This window comes from Zerene cesonia, chromosome 1 (assembly GCF_012273895.1).
Source record: "Zerene cesonia ecotype Mississippi chromosome 1, Zerene_cesonia_1.1, whole genome shotgun sequence".
Lineage (NCBI taxonomy): Eukaryota > Metazoa > Arthropoda > Insecta > Lepidoptera > Pieridae > Zerene > Zerene cesonia.
Window position 1 is genome coordinate 9348404 of NC_052102.1, and position 19455 is coordinate 9367858.

General features: G+C 33.4%; 1 protein-coding gene across 1 annotated transcript in view; it reads right to left on the reverse strand.

Annotated features, from left to right (window-relative positions):
* Positions 1-16153: 16153 nt before the first annotated feature.
* Positions 16154-19455, reverse strand: part of LOC119837137 (procathepsin L-like) — a 16599-nt gene continuing 13297 nt past the window's right edge. Inside the window, exon 5 of the mRNA XM_038362695.1 lies at positions 16154-16290. Within this exon, the coding sequence (XP_038218623.1) occupies positions 16154-16290 (137 nt within the window). The remainder of the gene's footprint in view (positions 16291-19455) is intronic.

Genomic DNA, 19455 nt, shown 5'->3' on the forward strand with positions numbered 1-19455 from the left:
TAAAATCAAAAAATATAAATATTTTACGAAAAGCCGGAACTAAACTATATGAAGAACGACCGTAATATACAAAACAAAGTTAAAATGTGTTATAATTTCCGCCCAAATAAAGGAAGAGAGAATAAAATCATTATTATTGTTCTAAATGATCCCAGTGGCCGTAAAACCCTTGCGGTATTTACAGGTTAAAATAAATAGGGTTAAAGCAATTTGCATTGTAATGCGACAAACTTGGCCTGGCGTCGGTATAATTAGTACTGAGTACTTTGTGAGTTTCGTGCATCTTTTTTGGAGGTTTTTCCTAAAATGTCGGAAGCAAATTAGAGAGCGGTTTGCAGAGGTATGGTCTTAAGTAGGTTATGCTGTTGACTTAGAAGTAGAGTTTGTGTTAGATAGAGCGCAAATTAGAGAGTGGTTTGTAGAGGTATAGAGTCTTTAGTAGAATATGCTGTTGACTTAGAAGAAGATCTTGTGTTAGATAGAGCGCAAATTAGAGAGTGGTTTGTAGAGATATAGAGTCTTTAGTAGATTATGATGTTGACTTAGAAGAAGAGTTTGTGTTAGATAGAGCGCAAATTAGAGAGTGGTTTATAGAGATATAGAGTCTTTAGTAGATTATGCTGTTGACTTGGAAGAAGAGTTTGTTTTAGATAGAGCTCAAATTATAGAGTGGTTTGCAGAGAAGATCAAAGTTGAAAAAAAAACGTTGGCCATCTGCAAATATCTGCGTCTAATCATAGTATGCGTTAGCCATCTTATTGTTTTTAACTGTTTAGCTCATACATTTATTTCCAAATAAAATCTAAATAAATGAAATCCATACCATATCCACACAACAACTTCCACACATGCTTACAACGGCTATTAAAAAAGCTCAAGACCTAACTACGGGTCTGCGATCAAATTAATTCGCATGAGAGCCGCAGATGTGTCAATGATTAGCTTCCGTTGTGATATAAAGTGTTTTTGTGCGAGTTACATCCGTCGTAATGATTTGTTGACGAGACTTGCTCGTGTGTCACGAACTCGATGTTTGTTTTGGTGACAGTGATATGACTTAACGGGGATGAGAAAGCATTGATCCTGAATGTACGGGTCGTTTTGCTGGTGTTTTTAGACTTAGATATATCGACTATCGCGCGATAGCTACAGGAGTTTTAAGTTCCATTCATAGATGTCAGCTTTTCATCTGTAAAATATAATTATTCAATGTACTTTGTACTGAGAAGTATATAGACTTGTTATACTAATATTCTCTGCATAAAATTTTGGGATTGGGACCACAGCAGCAGCTTTGAAATAAAAATAATCATCATACCTGTTCATCCAGTAAATAGCTACTCGTATGACGAAAAAAAAACTAATCAAGAACTTCCTCCTTTTTTGAAGTGAGTTAAAAAGTACGGAACATACGAAGCCGCGGGCGGAACGCTAGCTAACCCTAATGTTCGTACTAGAATAGTATTATATTATCTGTGGTGTTGTTTCATTCATTACTACGCCATATGTTGTCAAGTGTGTTATGCAATGCGAATTTATGAATTGAAGTCCACATGTCGTTGTGTTATATTTATGTTAAACATACTGTTGATTTGAAGATGTTTTAACTTCTGTGAGCAATAAAATCGTATTAAAATCTTCTGCGTTTAATGTGATTTTTAATCGTTGTTTGAATTAGATATGGCGTTATTTTTCCCTGTGTACATTTGAAAGAAATAAATTTAAATTATATTATTTTAATTAACGAAATATTACCAATCTTTTTTACATTGGGGACCGAGGGAACTCAAATGTTTCAGTCTGGTAGGACACAGAAGGCTGATCACCTACTTGTCCATAAAGAAAATCGATCATTGAAATATATGTATATCAACTGCCCCATACCCGACTTCACTTTTAAGAAATTTTCGCCATTACATCACCCTCATCACACTGCACACTAATATTATAAATGTGAAAGTTTTTTTGGCTGTTTGTCCGTCATTCACGCAGAAACTACTGAACTGATTTTTAAGAGATTTCGTATACAGACAGAGTATGAGCTGACTTTTTATTCCGATTAAAGACTCCCTTGGAATAAAACAGGAATCTTGATATCCCCGCGAAGTCAGGATGAGCGTCTAGTTAATAAAAATCAAACAATATGTTCGTAAAGTGCATAAACATAATTCAAACACAGAGACAGATTATAAATAATACTGAAAAACTATCGCAGGAAGTCTGCAGATTGTCATCTGCGAGGCAAGTGTTGTTGAACTCGGTCTAGTGCTTAATTATTGTTAAGTTATGGTAAGTGATAATAATATAAGTGATTACTTTGTATTTGTGACTTGTGAAATGTATGAAACGCATGGCATGCTATTAGCAATATCATAGTTAGATTCTAGCACAAGATTGGTTCTTTTTATTGTACGAAATTGATTTTATAATAAAAAGAGGAATGAATAAGTAATACGTAGGAATATATAATTTAAAAACTGTCATTTATATTTAAAACTCAGTGTAGTTGAGTTTGCACAGTTCGTAATAGCTGTAGTTATTTTAATATTACTTGAGTGTGAATATGAGAAATAGAAGCTTCACCGATTATTTATTCATTAACCTACAAGAAAATAGAAGGAGGTTTCTCGTGTATTTTATTTCGGGTTTGTTTCCTCAGAGTTTTGCCTGGCTGATCGGATTATGATGATTATTTTTTATTTGAAAGCAGGTTAACATGTTGTCCCATTTAAATTTTCTGTTCGGTTCTCACAATTTGAAGGCAGTACTGGGATCAGAAACGCGATATGATATGCGTATACACTACGGCTCAAAAGAGCTGTAATAAATCAGCTCATTCTTCCAGCATTTGTTTCCTAAAACAGAACCGAGAAATTATGCAAATAGCTCCAAAATACAGGCAGATAAACAGAAATAACACTTCCAACGCAGTATAAAGAACTCGAAACGGATTATCGTCGAAAAGACGCGGCAACGTGACAATAAACTCTTCTGCCACCATAACTTCGCTTATGAATATGCCACAGCATTCAAAATTTCAGGGATCCGCGCTCAAAGACCCTACGTACACTCCCGAAATCCGACGATTCCGCAACATCAAAGAGGCAATAACAAAGTAACCCTAAAAGCATAATGAGACAGGCAAGTGCTCTCGTTCGCATGGTCCCGTAGCAATTTCGCTAACTCATAAATATGTATGTGGCGGTACTTCTTTTCCTTTACTTATCAATTACAGGGTCGTTTAGGACGCGCCTCGAGCGAAGGGAAATGTCGTTCATTGCAAGGGTTAAGCCATTTCCCGCCTTTGTGGGTGTACCACACACTGCGGGTCGCATTCGGGTTAAAAATTATACAAATCTTGTGTCAACGGCGTCACACGCGATAAGTTTGGACTATTTGAAGTTAGTAGTTATCTATTAAAAAAAACTTTCAAAATCCGGTGCATAGTTGTAAAGAGTTAAGCATACAAAGGGACATAGGAACAGACAGAGAAAGCGACTTTGTTTTATACTATGTGATAACAAATTACGTGTTGTTTTATGCGACTGAATGACGCTTAAGTTATAGAATCGGTTCTCTATTGGTTTAGTAATCAATCCTATTTGAAACGAGATAAAAGATCAAAAATGTGAGCTGTAAAAAAAAATTAGAAATACACTAAACTTATCAAAGCACAGAAAATAAAAAATACTCTATTTATATAATAATGTAAAAAGCAATCCAAAGCAATTTCACATGTTTTTCCTTTAAAAAAAAGGTAACCAAAGATCGATCGAAAATATTTAACTCAAACCTGTAATGTTATTTACACAAGCTCTAAGCGCAATACTGAGCCCTCGGGCCCAAAAGACCCCAAATTTAAACCTTGGGGGTGAATAAAAAAATACTCAACAATTTCACGATCCCACTGTCCCCGAGGTAGTTTCGGCTTGATTATGTTTAGGGTTAAACGACATTGATATTGGCGATCTGGGCCGCTGGAGGGTTATTGAATTTTTTTCTATAATTTCGGTCCATGTGGCGTGGGACGGGTTAAGATAGTATCGGTTATTGACAAATTGGTGGTTAACAAATCGATTGGTATTATAGATATCATTGTAGCTATTTATAAATGATCTGATATCATTGGAAGGTTATTTAAATTTAGGAACAATTAAATTATTTTGTACGAATTTTGTAATTTCAAAGCATTGAATGCGGTATTATATGCAATTTAGTATATAGTAGTTTGGTGACTTCCGTATAGTGAAGTCCCGTGTCCCCTAGTGGGGTATGGATGATGTGCATCCGTTTCACTGATCGATTTTCTTAAGGGACAAGTAGGTGATCAGCCTTCTGTGTCCTGCCAGACCGAGACATTTTTTTTGTGTGTGTCCCCACCGGGAATTGAACCCAGGACCCCTCGGTTCTACGCTCACGCGTTAACCACTGTACCAAGGAGGCGGTCAAACTTTATGACTTCCGTATTATGTACATATATTAAAAAGTAAATTAATTATATTCCATAGAATAAAGATAACAAGGAATAACAAATGTTGACAATTTATACATAAGTACTCACTTAAAATACACATGCGCATTAAACACCCATATAGATACACCATTCTTAATATTTTTCGTTTAAAATTTAATAAAAAAAGAAAGCGTTACGTAATATAACAAATCATTTCCCCAATCAAACCAAAAAGCACGACCCGCATTCAAAAATGCAATCTTCGGCATCTTTAACTAAACGCCGTTTTAGCAATTTACTCAGAATTTGACGGTCGTTTTTACCAATTGTCCGTTGACGGGCGATCGGAGATAGCGGCCCGCATGCGCGCACGCAATGTTGACATACATCATGGTGTAAACGCTGAGGATGTTATAATTAATCCATACGTTAGCGTGTACTGTTAGAAACTGTGTTTTTTGTATTAGGAAATCATAAATAAAATTCTATGAAAAAAAATCTATGAGGTCCCAGTGCATATTTATTATCATAAGTAATATGTACTATATTAAGATATCATGCATCGTATTTAACTTTAGAAGCCAAGAGAAATGAGTGAATTAAGATAAAAAAATTAAAGACTATTTAACGGAAAACGCGATTTATTCGTCAATAAAAAACCTAATGAATTTACCTCTCAAGGAATAATAAAGCAATATCATTGGAATTGCTTTGAATTGTGAAAGGGTGATAAGAATATAAAAGAAATTAGTTCGTATAATCGGTTGTTGTTATCCGTTTCATTTCGTGTATTTAATTCCTCATATTTCCATTCATTATTTATAATTCATAAAATAATAAAAACTTATTGTAACCCCTTGACATTTATAAAGAAAGGAACTGAGAAAACTTAGAAACAAAGAAGTATTTAATTGTCAAGTAGTTGTCAAGTGAAGACGTCGTAAGAAATACAAAATTATTATAATCTCCATCGTTGCTCATAAATTCATCATTTCCATTTAAAACCCCACAAATCCACGACTTTATAGCGATCCGTTAATTACGTTAATGAAAACGAACTTCTGATTACTGGAGCCCTTAGCAATCTGACAATAATTAATGTATTAAGTGATATAATGACATGCGGGTTTGTCTGTTTGTTTTTTGTTTTAGGCGCGTTAACCCTTTGCCTTTGGTGATGGATGGCCCGTGTTTAGTTGATCGTGTGAGAGATTTTTTGTAGTATCTATAAATACACAATTGAATGTTATTAAAAGGTTATTAAAAGCTAATAACGATGCATGTTTTTTACGCTGCGTGCGGTTCCAAGTGAATATATAATGAAACACGTCATTTCAGCACGATCAGCTAGTTTGAATTAATAAATCATATATTAATGTCTTATCCTGTAGATTTATCAGTTTCTAGAATCCGCATGGTCGCCGCTGTCGTTGAATTTCAGGAAAAATCTAGTCTAGTAATTTAATTTATAAATTAGTAACCTAGGAATAATCTAGTATAGTCCTTTCTCGTGTCTTCAATTGTCTTTGTACCAAATTTCATCCAAGTCGGATCAGTTCGGCGTGAAAAAGAGACAGACATACAGATAAACAGGCAGGCAAAGCTACATTCGCATTTATATAGCTGGGATTTCTACAAGTTTACAATCCTAACCCATATTATTTAATCCTGAAACATATTCAAGAGGCAACTAAATGCAAATCTTCCCATTACCCGTTCTCCGGTCTAGTAGTCAAAGGCGACAGACTAGAAAGTTGACTCAACTCTGGATCAACTAATTACATGTTATTCTCACTGATTAAAGCACAGCTTGGGCTTAATGACTGACTCACGGGGAGGTTACGACGTTTAAACGATGCAGATACGACGCGATATCGAATCGTTTGGAGTTTGGACTACATTTGTTGGGTAAACGGAATACTGGGAAGCCATTTTGGAGGTATTTGTAATTTCAAATTTAAAAATTTTAATTGCATGTATCGATTAAATTTATATTCTTTTCATTTATTAAACTTCTAAGTTTTTATAACATGAATAATAATACCCTAAGCTTTATCAAATAATTGCACTGAATTATTCATAAAAAATTTGTAAATAATGTTCATTACATGTCTTTGTTCGCCGATATTACTTTGTTCGATATTTTTTTGAATTTTACTCAAGGTAAGAATATTTTTAAGCTTACCTTTGTAACAATTCATAATATATAATATGAGCTAAATAGACGTACAAATTAGCTTCACTTAAAATTAACATATGATTTTAAGTTCTTTCTCGTTTTATCGAAAAAGCAGACATTTCTGTATGAGATTTTATACACATGGCATTTTAATTTTTTCATTTTCCTACATAAATACACTACAATTACTACAATATATTTAAAATAGATAAAAAGGCAATTAAAATCGGACCGCCAAAAAGTCGTAAAGTGTAAAACACCCACATAATCAGTCGATTCTCACAGTAGCATCCTTTTCAATCAGCAATCCATTGGGGGCATACGATTTTTATTGTTTTTAAACCAATACGGGTTCTTTCCCTAAAAACTATGATTAGATTAATTTTAGTACCGCTTGATTAAGCTTAACGAACTTTTTTTGTCGTAATACCGTTTTTATTTCTGTCGTACGATTTTTTTTATTGCGAATAGATTGTGTTTTGTGGTTGTCGCACCAAAATGGTCGTTAAATGTAAACGATTTAATGGGTTTTTGAATCAGCTCAATGAGGGCTGAAGCTGTATGTATGAATCATAAACAATTAATTAATTTTATTATTACAAATTCTGAGTAATACTATATACGAGATAAGATGTTTATTGCATTGTTTTATTGCTTAAAATAACAAAGCTTGCAGGTTATATAAAGAAATTATGTATATTTGTCACGTCAATATTAAGGAACAGACTTTTTATGTCATAGTGAGCAACTGAGCTGGTGGTTCTTTTTTTTTTTTTTTTACATGAGATAGACAGGCATTTGACTCAACCCACCTGGTAGTAAGCAGTGTGCAGTCTAAGGAAGTGCATGCCTGTCTAGATAGAGCCTATTCACTCTCTTTTTGAATAAGTCCAGATTAAATTTTTCCGGAAAGACCGAAGCGGGTAGGGCATTCCACTCCCTCGCAGTTCGGTTCTCCTGATGGTAAGCCGGATGGCGATCACCAACGCCAATGAACATTATAAAAGCGGGCATCGCATTTGCAGAGGATATGCCCACTTTTAAGCGGAAATGGATAAACAAAGGAATGGCGACTGGAAAGAAGGAATCGACAGGGAAGGGTGAGCAAAAGGATACCTCCGGCTCTCCCAGGCACCGCACGAAACACAGTAGTACGCTACTATTAAACGCCGGTTTTTTATGGGGCCGTGGTACTTCCCCGCAGGGAGCTAGCCGTGAAACGTGCTCGACTCCCAGATTAAGATTTCAATAAATAGATGCAGTATTGTAGCTTATGGCCTAGAGAAAGTCAGTAGGTACTAGATTTTTCTCTTTATTTGGACGCAGGACATAGTTGGTTTACAATTATTTTTAATGTTTGGTTTATTAGCTATAAAATATATTACTTCAATTACGGATATAATTTTGTTTAATTCAGGATGCGATATGTACGTTGGACATTAAATTAGTTTTATGATTTAATTTAACTTTTGTAGCGGGCGAGTGGTTGAATTATTCTTCTTATGAGTCCTTGGGTTCAATCATGCTGAATTTAATTAACAGTAAAGTACAGCATTTTAAATATACGATAAATAAAGAGACAATAATCATTTTTTGGTTTTCTTATCGCCGTGGATTTTATAATCTGTAGTGGTATAAAAATTCCTTATTTCTTTTCGAATTCGAATTAAACAAAGCAAGCTATAACAAAATAAACGAACTCTAAACAAAATCTATTAAAAGCTTCGTTTTTGTTACCTACACAATTTGAAAGTGAACAATATAAAATAATGAAAAACCCGCGCGTCCCTCGAGCCCGTCAGTCAAACTAAGTTGGCTTTTAATGTGGAACATTGTTTTTTAGTTTGCTCGCGTTTTTCCCAAATCCCATTAGGCGCTAATGAATAGGTACTCGGTTTTGTCAAGTGACTGTTGGCTTAAATAATTGGCTCTTTTGAGCAGAAGGGAATGAAAATGAAATGGTTTTATGAATCTTGGAATTTTATGTTCGATTGATTTTCTTGTACTGATCGTTGGCCGTATCCAATTTCTGTAGTTATTGGAGTTTTTGAAAGTGCATATTTAATTCTATAATATAATAAAGTAATCATAGATAGGAGCAACTCTAATAACGTTATTCAACATCAATTCATATCGCTTTTTGTATGATCTTTAACTACATATTGGATTTCAAGTAAGAATGTTGTAAATAAACAAACATGTATGTCATTTAGAAAATTATAATATTGTCTTATTTTGTACGGAGTTAAGATAAAGCTTCCATTAGACTTTTGTACATATTTTTTTCTTTCTTTCTTTCCTTCTAGATGTTTATTTATTTATAAAAATCACTTATTTATTATTACTATATAGATAGATGCCAACTAATACTACAAAGCTTTTATGATATTTAAGTACGTTTGGATTGGAGAGTAAATTTTTTTTATACAAATCCAAAATATAAACCGCTACTGTTTTTACAAGCTATCCTATTAATGAGCGAGCTTTTAAATTAAGCAACGCGTGACTTCACCATACTGTATTTCCACCGTGTACCAACCCTAGAAAACCTCTATAGGATTTTGATCTGTACCCAATAGTAATAGAGCTTAATATCGCGTACCAAGTTAACATGATAAATGTATAATATGTGGGGTCTTGTGTACGGCAAACAAAGGTAATATAAGGGCTAACTGTTCGTTTTTTGATATATTGCTCATAATAACAGCCGTTCTTGCGTTTCGCTTTAAAAATCGTACGAATGTATTTGCTTTGCTTGGAAATTGCCGCCCAAGCTTGACTTAGCTAGTTAGTGTGTAGTACCATTGGATTTTTAAAAATATTTATTAATAAACAATTATTTTTAATTTTTTATCCGAAATTCACGGATAGTCGGAAATTCACTATCGGAAATTTATAGTAACTAGCTGTGACCCGCGGTTGAAACCGCGTAAGTCCGTATCCCGTAGGAATATCGGAATAAAAAGTGCCTATGTGTTATTTCAGTTGTCCATCTATCTACGAAGCAAAATTATTATTCACCAATAGATGTCAGGAAAAAAAACACGAATATGACATTTTCTAAAAGATAATTGTATTCAATCAATCGGAATTTTTAAAATGTAGAGTTATGCAGTATGGATCTTATACTTTATGATTATATTATTCCCATAGAAACCCGATACGAAAAAAGTACCCAATGTAGTCATACGCCTCTTATAAAAGTCAGTTATATGAGAAAACTGTAAGTACGTAGGTGGATAAAAATAATTCATGGTCAAAATTTCTATTTGAGATTATTGTTAAAGTTTTCGTACGATTACATTGCTTGTGTGTTTGTTTATGCTCATCTTACTACGATATTGTTATATATTTTTATTAACAATATTGTTTATTTTTTTATGAAATAAACAATTTAAGTTTATCGATATTGACCCAAATTGTAACATAGACATATTATCTTCAAATAATAACCTCATACTCAACTCGTGCTCATCTCGATCCAATCGACATGTAAAATATCCAATCGACTTTCCGTAGTAACGTGTAAGTTTGTTAAAGGTAGTTATAATGCCAACGTATCGTTGTTTGTAAATAAAGTATTTAATGGTTTGTTTTTTCACGTCACACGAACTTTTTATGGGCCACTACGCGATGTCTTACAAATATTTACTTCAACTGTAATTCGACGTAGCAGAGGTTGATTGCTTTCACAATTATTAATTGCCCGCGGTTTTCCTCGTATAGTAGGTACTTAAGGTGAGGATCGCTTTTGCCATACCCAAGACCCTGGAGGAAAGGGCCCTAGATTATGATTGCTACTGCAATAGTGGACTACCGACTAAACTACACTGTGCTCCACTCTAACGCTTTTAGTGTCGTGGCCACGAGCTAATTCTGGGGCACTAGTATGTTCAGTTGCTTAGTGTGTTGGCCCAAAGTAAAGGTTATACTGTAGAAGCCCTCATGGACTCACAGCAATACTGCACAATTTGTAGAGGCGTAAGGTCGTTTGCAGAGCTTACGCCTCTACAGATGCATTGCCGACTTTAAATTGGGAAGGGATTAAGAAAGGATTGGCGAGAGGAAAAAAGGAAAGGACTAGGAAGAAATTTTACACATATCTATTTTTTAGCGATAGAGTAACAAACCATTTATATATTTTTCACGTTTATAATATTAGTAGGTGATAAAAACAATCTTAAACATTTATGAACCACAAAAAATTATATATTGTTGGTCTTCCAGTTACCTACAGAAGTAATAACGTTGTAAGGAGTTATTAAGTGTGATATAGGTTCGTAATACACCGTTCATCATACAACAATTAATATTTCATGCATACGATAAAAATTACGTGTCCATCGTTATGTTATATTGTCGTTATTATTATAATATCGTTATTATAGTATTGGACTAAATATAATTAAAATAAATATTATATATTAGTGTATCGGCTGACCGTTACGATCAAATTCTTCTAAATAATCATAGCCCATGTACGTTGCGAGGGGTGAGGACAAATACCTAATTATATAAGACACGGTTATCAAAGAAAACAGTAATTTTACTACCTACTTATTTAGTGAAACAATTAAAATTATCAAAAGTATTGTAAATCCGTTCAATCAATCCAACTCGTGAGAAGGATAACTCCCAAATAATGCTAATTAATCAATACATTAAGGAATATATTTATTATTCATACCTATATAGATTAGGTAATATTGGATACTTCCCTGGTTGCATGTATTTTATTGTTATATATTTATATATTTTCATTTCCAAAGTGATCATACATTATGTTTATTTCTATATTATATTAGACTTTTTTATCACGTTTTTATCAAAGAAGTAGTCGATGAAGGCTTTGTGTTAATTAATATTTAATATATTGCAATTTGTTATAATTGTATTTAAATAACAATTTATTTTATGTTATTCAGGTTCAGGTTTCATGTCTTATTAGTTACAAAATAGTTACAACAGTGTTTTGTTGATAAGATTTTTGAAATCATTTTAGTGGTTTTTGTGGAACATCGTTAGAAACAAATAAAAAAAACCTTTTTCATGACAAATTTGTATAAAAATAAATCCGCATGTATAGAGGCTAGAATAGCTCCTATCTACACTAATATTATAAAGGGGACACTTTCGTATTTATATAATAAACTGAAATTACGAAACAGCGTCCTATTAAAATCCAAAATGTCAAGCACCACACCCTATATTACGCGTAATAACCGAGATGACTCTATTAACCCCCTAAATTTTGTTTACCTAATAGAATAACGACCTATCGTATAATAAATTGGTAGATTTCCATACTCGATAGCCGTCCGTTTATCATTTTAATACGGAAAAGTGCTCGTGACGTCATTAGCCTGCACGTTTGTCTTCAAAACACAAACTTATTGAAACAGATGGATTAATACGTTAGGGCAATATTGAGCTCTTTGTTATGGAGTTAAAGTGCACGGTATAATAGCTGGGTGATGTGTGTAGTTGGTGTTTGGTGGAAAGTAAAAAAGGGACACCATCAGAAGATTGACAGAGTACGTGTTATTAAATTGTGATACAAATGACGCGGGCGAGCGATGATTAGTAAGTTTATAATGTTGTTAGTTCGGAATTATAGTTTATGACATAATAACGAGGGTTCATAAATACCGATTTTTATTCGTATATTGTGTTTGTTTCCAGTCATTGCATTTTGTATCTTAATGTGTGATTGAAACATTTATTTAGAAGCCAGATTTGAGCATTATTCCGAAGACGAGATTTAGAAGTTTAAAGTTAATGATATGACACTTAGACAATTATATTAGTGGTGGTGTGGGAATAATTTAATACAAAATTCGTAATCGTCTCGTTAGTAAATTAAAAGTAGATACCTATTTATTTACCCTTAATTCGCCGAGTTTATCCGGGGTAAAAAATTGCCTATGTCACTACTGAGAAGTTAGAGAGAAGTAATAATGTTTGTGAAGGTATTTTTGGTATCGAATCAGTATTTCCCAAGATTATACCCTACATACAGACAAAATTAGAAGCTTTACCTTACCATTGATTGGCATCACCCATAACTCTGATTATGGACATCTATGGGCGATGCAATTAACTCACTAACCAGGTATTGCGTTATTGCTCATTTGCCCTAAAACAAAAAAAAAATAAGCTAATCAAACAAATGTGGAACAATTTGCATATATTTTCTTCCATATGACCGCAAGCACTGCGAATGTTGCGTGCAAACATATGTCCTTGATAATATTAGTATTGATTATTTGTTTTAAACACGGCCGTTTAATTAGGGAATAACTGAACCGTTTATAACTCGCGTGACATCTATCGGATAACGGTTGTAACAATTCCGAAACATTAGTCAGGCACGTGCAAATAAAAAATGGTTACTATCTTGTCACTATATATGTTGTTTATTTGTTTTTTTTTGTGCATTAGCAAAACGGGCGAAAAATAAATTCTTTTTGTGATAGAAATGGTTTAAAATTTTAATTATTTGTCGTAGAAATATCATCACGCTTATTTATACAAACAATTGACTATTTAAATGTGCAACAGACAATTGAGCATTAAATAATTCACATAATAATCTCGATTCTTAGAAATCATCGGGAGGCCTTTGTCTTTTTTACCTAACCATTTCCATCCCTTTCCTTTATTTCTGTCAAACCTTGCCATATCCCTTCCCCCTTAAAAGCGTTCAACGCATTTGCAGCAACCTTAGATAGGTGATTGCTATACCACCTGACAAGACACCAGCTCGGTTGTCCCTATAATATAAACAAATTAGATTTGTACACACGCTGCTACTATGATAATTGAGTTTTCTATCTGATTCTGATTTAATAAGTAACAACTATAAATTTTACTCAACTGTGTTGATACCATACCACTGTAACCATGTAGCAATCGCTCTGTTCTTATGTATTATTTATTTATTTTATTTATTTCAGAAAAAAACAGTCATTTATAGTCAGTAATACAAAATGCTTTTAGTGTTCTTCGTCTAGTTCGTTTTTAATAATATGGAATGTGTCGTGTGAACGTGAAAAGGTTTATATTTACAATAAAGTCTTTATATATTGTATCTTCATGTATGAAGACGGCATTCTATGCTTAGCTATCACAAAAAATTATCAACATCCCCAAAAAATCCTATCCGCAGCACTGTACCCTTAACACAATTGGGTCCCAGCTGCCGAAAACTTATTGTGTGATTTCAGCCAATCAACGACGAGCAAAGTGGATCACATTGGAAGCAATTTCTTAACATGAGTTTAGTGCCGTCAGGTGCATTTTATGGAACGATTCGGATATTGGGATCTTTTTGATTAGGATAAGGACTTTGCTAAAAATTAAAGCACTTGTCTGGACTTTGTTTTTTAGTTATTTTAATAGATTGGTGTCTACAATATAATAGAGAGGTAAATTCAATTGATATTCATTCTATTGTATATAGGTAGCGATTTACTCGCGTAGTAGAATGGTACTTATGATCAACATACATTTCATTTACATTTCCTTTGCTATGTTGCCTGGCAGAGATTGCTACTTAGCAACAAGGCCGCCTTTTGAATAAAATATTAGTGACTTATTACTTTGTATAAGGTTAACGTTTTATTTTTGAAATAAATAAATCAAATATTATAAATCTATACTAATATTATAAAGCTGAGGAGTTTGTTTGTTTGAACGCACTAATCTCAGGAACTACTGGTCCGATTTGAAAAATTCTTTCAGTGTTAGATAGCTCATTTATTGAGAAAGGCTATAGATTATATATGTACCACGGGCGACCCCGGGGCGGAATTCTAGTGAACAAAGAAAATTGCAGAAGAATGTGGGATATCATATTTTTTCGTTTTTGATCTTTATATGTTGATGCCTATTCATTAACCTCTAGTCAAGTTTAGTTTACCCACGCCCCACCAGATTCAGTTGAGCATGATGCGGATTCATATCTACTATTAATGTGTGACGCAGCTAATGAGGAAGGAACGAACCTCAACCGGGAAGGCAGTAATTACGCCAATCATTAGTGCGGCCATAACAAATCCCCGGGAAGCTATAATCAGGACGCTAGGTACTTGCAGCAATTAGAACTGTCATGTAATCTACCAGTATGAATGATCCTGAAAATTAAATAGAATATAGTTTTTGTTGGGGGCTGGTTTTGTATATGCCAAAGCTTCGTACTTTGCTAATTTGATGGTATCTGTTAAAGTGTTTGGTAATTTTAATATTACTAATTTTACTTTTACTAACATATTATGTACTAGCACTCCGCCCGTGGCTTCGCCCGCGTATTATGGGAAAGAAAGTCGTGGAGTTTTTCCCACATTGTGTACGATTTCGTGGGATATTCAGGATAAAAAAAAATCCTTTCTACCCCTTTCTACCTCTTTCTACCTTCAAACTACCTCTGTACCGAATATCATCCAAATTTGTTGTGCAGTTTAGGCGTGAAGATGAGACAGACATCAAATATAGTTTCTTTTTATTTATAAAATTGGTAGGAATTTTGTAAATATTCGAAATAAATATAATAAAAATATTAATATACATACAAGGATTTAACATGCGCAAAACAAAAAAAAGAGTTATTTGATCAGTATTGTTATTAGTGTTGGTATATTGATTATTCGGATTTATTCGGTTCAATATGAAAAAAATATTAGAATTACCTAAAGACTACCATATTTTTGTTAGTATCTTCTATTTAGTTTATATTATAATTTTATATTTAATACTTAGTAGTGACGATGTAGGGCAATAACAGAATTATTGAGCAAAATTATATGCTCGGTAACATACATTTATTATATCAGGATTTGTTTTTAAACGACTTAAAAAAGGTGGTCCTCAATTAAACTTTTTTTTGGGTCTGTTACGTTGTGAAGTTGTTTTCCTAGATGAATCGATTTTTATGATTCTTTTTTTATTTGAAAACTGGTGCCTCCCAGATGGTCCCATTTAAATTAAATTTAGTTCCAACAACTTCAAGGCAGTTTAATTTTTTGTTAAAAATAATTATAAATAGCTCAAATTAAGTTTTATAAAAATTGTGTACAATCTGTATTCCTACAAAACAATAACTATGGTCATTTTAATATCATTGAATTTAAATAACTGTTTTAACACACAAGTTTAAAATTATTGACACTAGATATATAAGACCATATCCTTTTTCTAACCCTTCCTCGTCCTTTCCTTTATTCCTCTCATCAATCCTTTCTCAACCTTTTTCCAGTTTGAAGTCCGCAATCCATTTGTAGAGGCCTTACGTCTTTTCAAATGTTCATGGGCGGTGGTAGCACTAACCATCAGGCGACCCACCAGCTCCATTGCCGTACAATAACATAAAAAAATATATTTCTTGCAATAAAATTAAATATATCCCTCATACGACCCACTGACCACCGAACTAGTTAAACATATATAAAAGACAATTTATTTAAAGATAAATAAAACCAAAATATGAATAGGTAAGGTCTTCATTTCAATTACAATATCGAAGGTTAAGCCACCTTAGCACAGGCCGTGTATATAACCCCAATGCCACACGCCCTCTGTCCCATTACCAAGCGGAAGTATCCTTGGTCGCCCCACTGTTTGCCCCATGAGTTCTTGATAAGCCAGTACTTGGTTGACCCCTCTGAAACACAATGCAATTCTGTAGAGGCTTTATTTAGTTGGTTATAGGAAATACTCTGGTTGATTTATTGTATTAGACCTACTAATACTGAAATCATCATCTTCAGCACAAATTCATATATACAACTCCGCCATGCATTTCTAAATATCTTATTCCGAAATTTCTGGTAATGTATTATGTAGTTTGACATTTTAATGGTGTTTTGTAATGTAGTTTTTTGATGTTTTAGCTGTAGAATTTGTTTTTTTTTTTTAATGTGAGGTACCATAACGCATGTTGTGTTTAAAAAGTGTAAATACACACTTACGAGACCTAGGTAAGATTACTAAATAGTCATATTTATTTGGTGTAATCTTTTTATCTGTTCGTGAACCTAAAATAAACAGCCTTATACCTTATATGAGCCTTAAAGCGGGTCCTCCTGACACAGGTTTTTTTCTTAAACTTACTAAGAGGTACTACTCCATATTTTGTAAAATTGGAAATGAAATAAACTGTTTTTATTTTTTGTTTTTTAAACCTTTTTTCATCCCTTTCCAATTTGAAGTCTATTTGTAGAGGCGTTAGGGCAGCAATCGACATTACGCCTCATGTTCATGGGCGGTGGTAGCACTACCATCAGGCGACCCACCAGCTCCACTGCCGACGATGACATAAAAAAATAATAAAAAATAGTAAACTCCATATCACCTGTCCCGTATCCAATCAAAGTAACTGCATGTAGACCTGAGTGACATCTCCTCGGCTTGAATACTCCCTTACCCATGTGACGCATTTCCGGTGCCGTAAACATGTCTGAAGGAAAGATTACTTCAATGTCGAGTTTGTGGCTGAATAACATCTTCATACATTAAGGATTAATGAGGTAGTATCGTCAGCTGCGTAGTCGTAAGATTTTTTTTGGTTGAAAATGTTTTTGTTTCATTTAATTCAATACAGTTTAATAATGATAATAAATAATCTTGATAAATATCATTTGAACTTTAAGATGACCTAAAAGAGACAAGAGTTCTCAATTGCAATTATTTGAATCAAAGGGATTTTTTTTCAAAGCGTAGTAGTTAATTCTTCTTTTCATTTGCAAAGTGCTTAAATTACATACAAACTGATAATGGTCCGTGGTTAGCTAAGGCCTTTTTAAGCGCTTCCTCCCCTCTGACACGAAGTCTCCCTCCTCCCACTACTTTCACAGCTACCTTGTTACGCTTCGTATTGCATTGTTCCTGAACTGCTTTATAGGGATAATCCTGCTGAAGCATACTGCCTCCTTCCCTCTTTAAAGCACTGAAAATGTTCAATTCCTGTATAACACCAAGTTGTACGTCCGCATAACGAAAGTTGTGCGTACGCTTTCACTTCCTGTATTTTATAGCAATTTCTTCTTAATACTAAATGAACTAATGCGATAGTTTCGATAATTGTTTAATCTATAGCATGCCAACCTAATCATAACAAAGACGTATTATTCATTCGTTTAAAAAATGACTTGGACTTCTACAAGGAATGGAAAACTGTCTGGAGAATATCCAAATATTAGTGTAATTAGTGCACTTACAGCGTGGTAAATTTAATAATCATATCATTTACAACTATAAGTATAGTAAAAATGTTTGCTTACTTAAAGACGTGGTGCACATGGCCGCCACTACAACCGTGATCAGCTTTATCACAATCCAAACCTTGCTGTTCCGACAAATCCAACAATTTACCATGTTTCTTAGCATACTGTCCTTCAATATTACCTGAATCGAATACAAATACAAATTTTTTATCACATATTATTGCAATAGTTTAGAGTTAAATGATACGATTTTATGAGCCTTCATCGTCGTTTCTTGATTCTTCTCGTTATATCTTAATTCGGTAATACAGAAGTTGTGTATCTCACTTTATTACAACATTTTCTTGTAGCAGCAGATGCTCAGTAATACAACATATTACTCTAATAATAAATATAATATTATCAATGATATAATGTATATACTTACCAATGGCACTAAAAACATAGCACGACCCGCAATGTCTCTGGTTTTTAACGTCAGTAACGTAACCATTCTTACGGTAATCTAATTCTTGTGGTGCTTTCACATTAAATTCAAAATCGAATAACTCCTCCATTGTCATATTACCACTCACTCCTGTATAAACATTGGTAAGCTCTTCTTCAGTTATATCAGATAAGCTAGTAATACGGAATGTCGCATCATCATCTTCCTGATTCAGTTGATTTATTTCTTTCAAGCTTTCTTTGAAAATTTCAAATCTCACATTGTATTCATCACCTTCGTACAATTTATCATATTTTTCAATGAATTGCTGGAAAATTTGATCCGCTTGGTCGAGATTGTAGTATTTTTGATCCAAAAGGTCTAAATCTCCTAGCACTGTTGTTATAGCACAAGATATAAGACAAATTGTAATCAACGACATTTTAATGTTTTATTGTTACTAAACATTGTTTCATGCTTATTTATACTTGTTGGTATATTTCACTTATGTGCGATTAAATAAAGTCATCCAGAAAATGGTATGAATGCAAGTATTGAAAGAATTTCTACTTTTGTTTTTATATAACATTTTCTATTTCAAGCCGCATTATTTTGAACCGATAAGAGTTGTTAGCTATGCAGTGGTTGATTTTATAATAACATCATTTATATATATTATGATGAATGATAATACCAATAATATGATATTTTCATAAAACCTCGTTCTTTTGATATTTTTTGTTATAGCATATTATATGACTTTATTTCGCTGCTATTCGTTTTATAGTTGCGTGTCTACTGTTGAATTCCTTACTAATATTATCCTTCATAAAAATTAAAAATGCGAAATGTAACATAACAGAAAGGAACAAATTAATGGGACGATTGTTGTTTTTTTGTTTTCCCCACATAGTCTGTTCCCGTTGGATTTCCGCACAAACAATCCAACCATCAAAACTAGTACCAAATTTCATCCAAAAAAGTTCTGTGGTTAGGTGTGTAGAAGAGACAGACAGAGTAACTTATGTTATAACATTTTATTATTTATATGCTGGCGCGTAATCTTTTACAGTCAACCTATCGCTAATCCATGCTTGCTCCCACAATATACAATTAAAACAAATTTCAGCGGTATACAGGTTTAACTTGCAAAACCCAGCAGTGGTTTATATAGCAA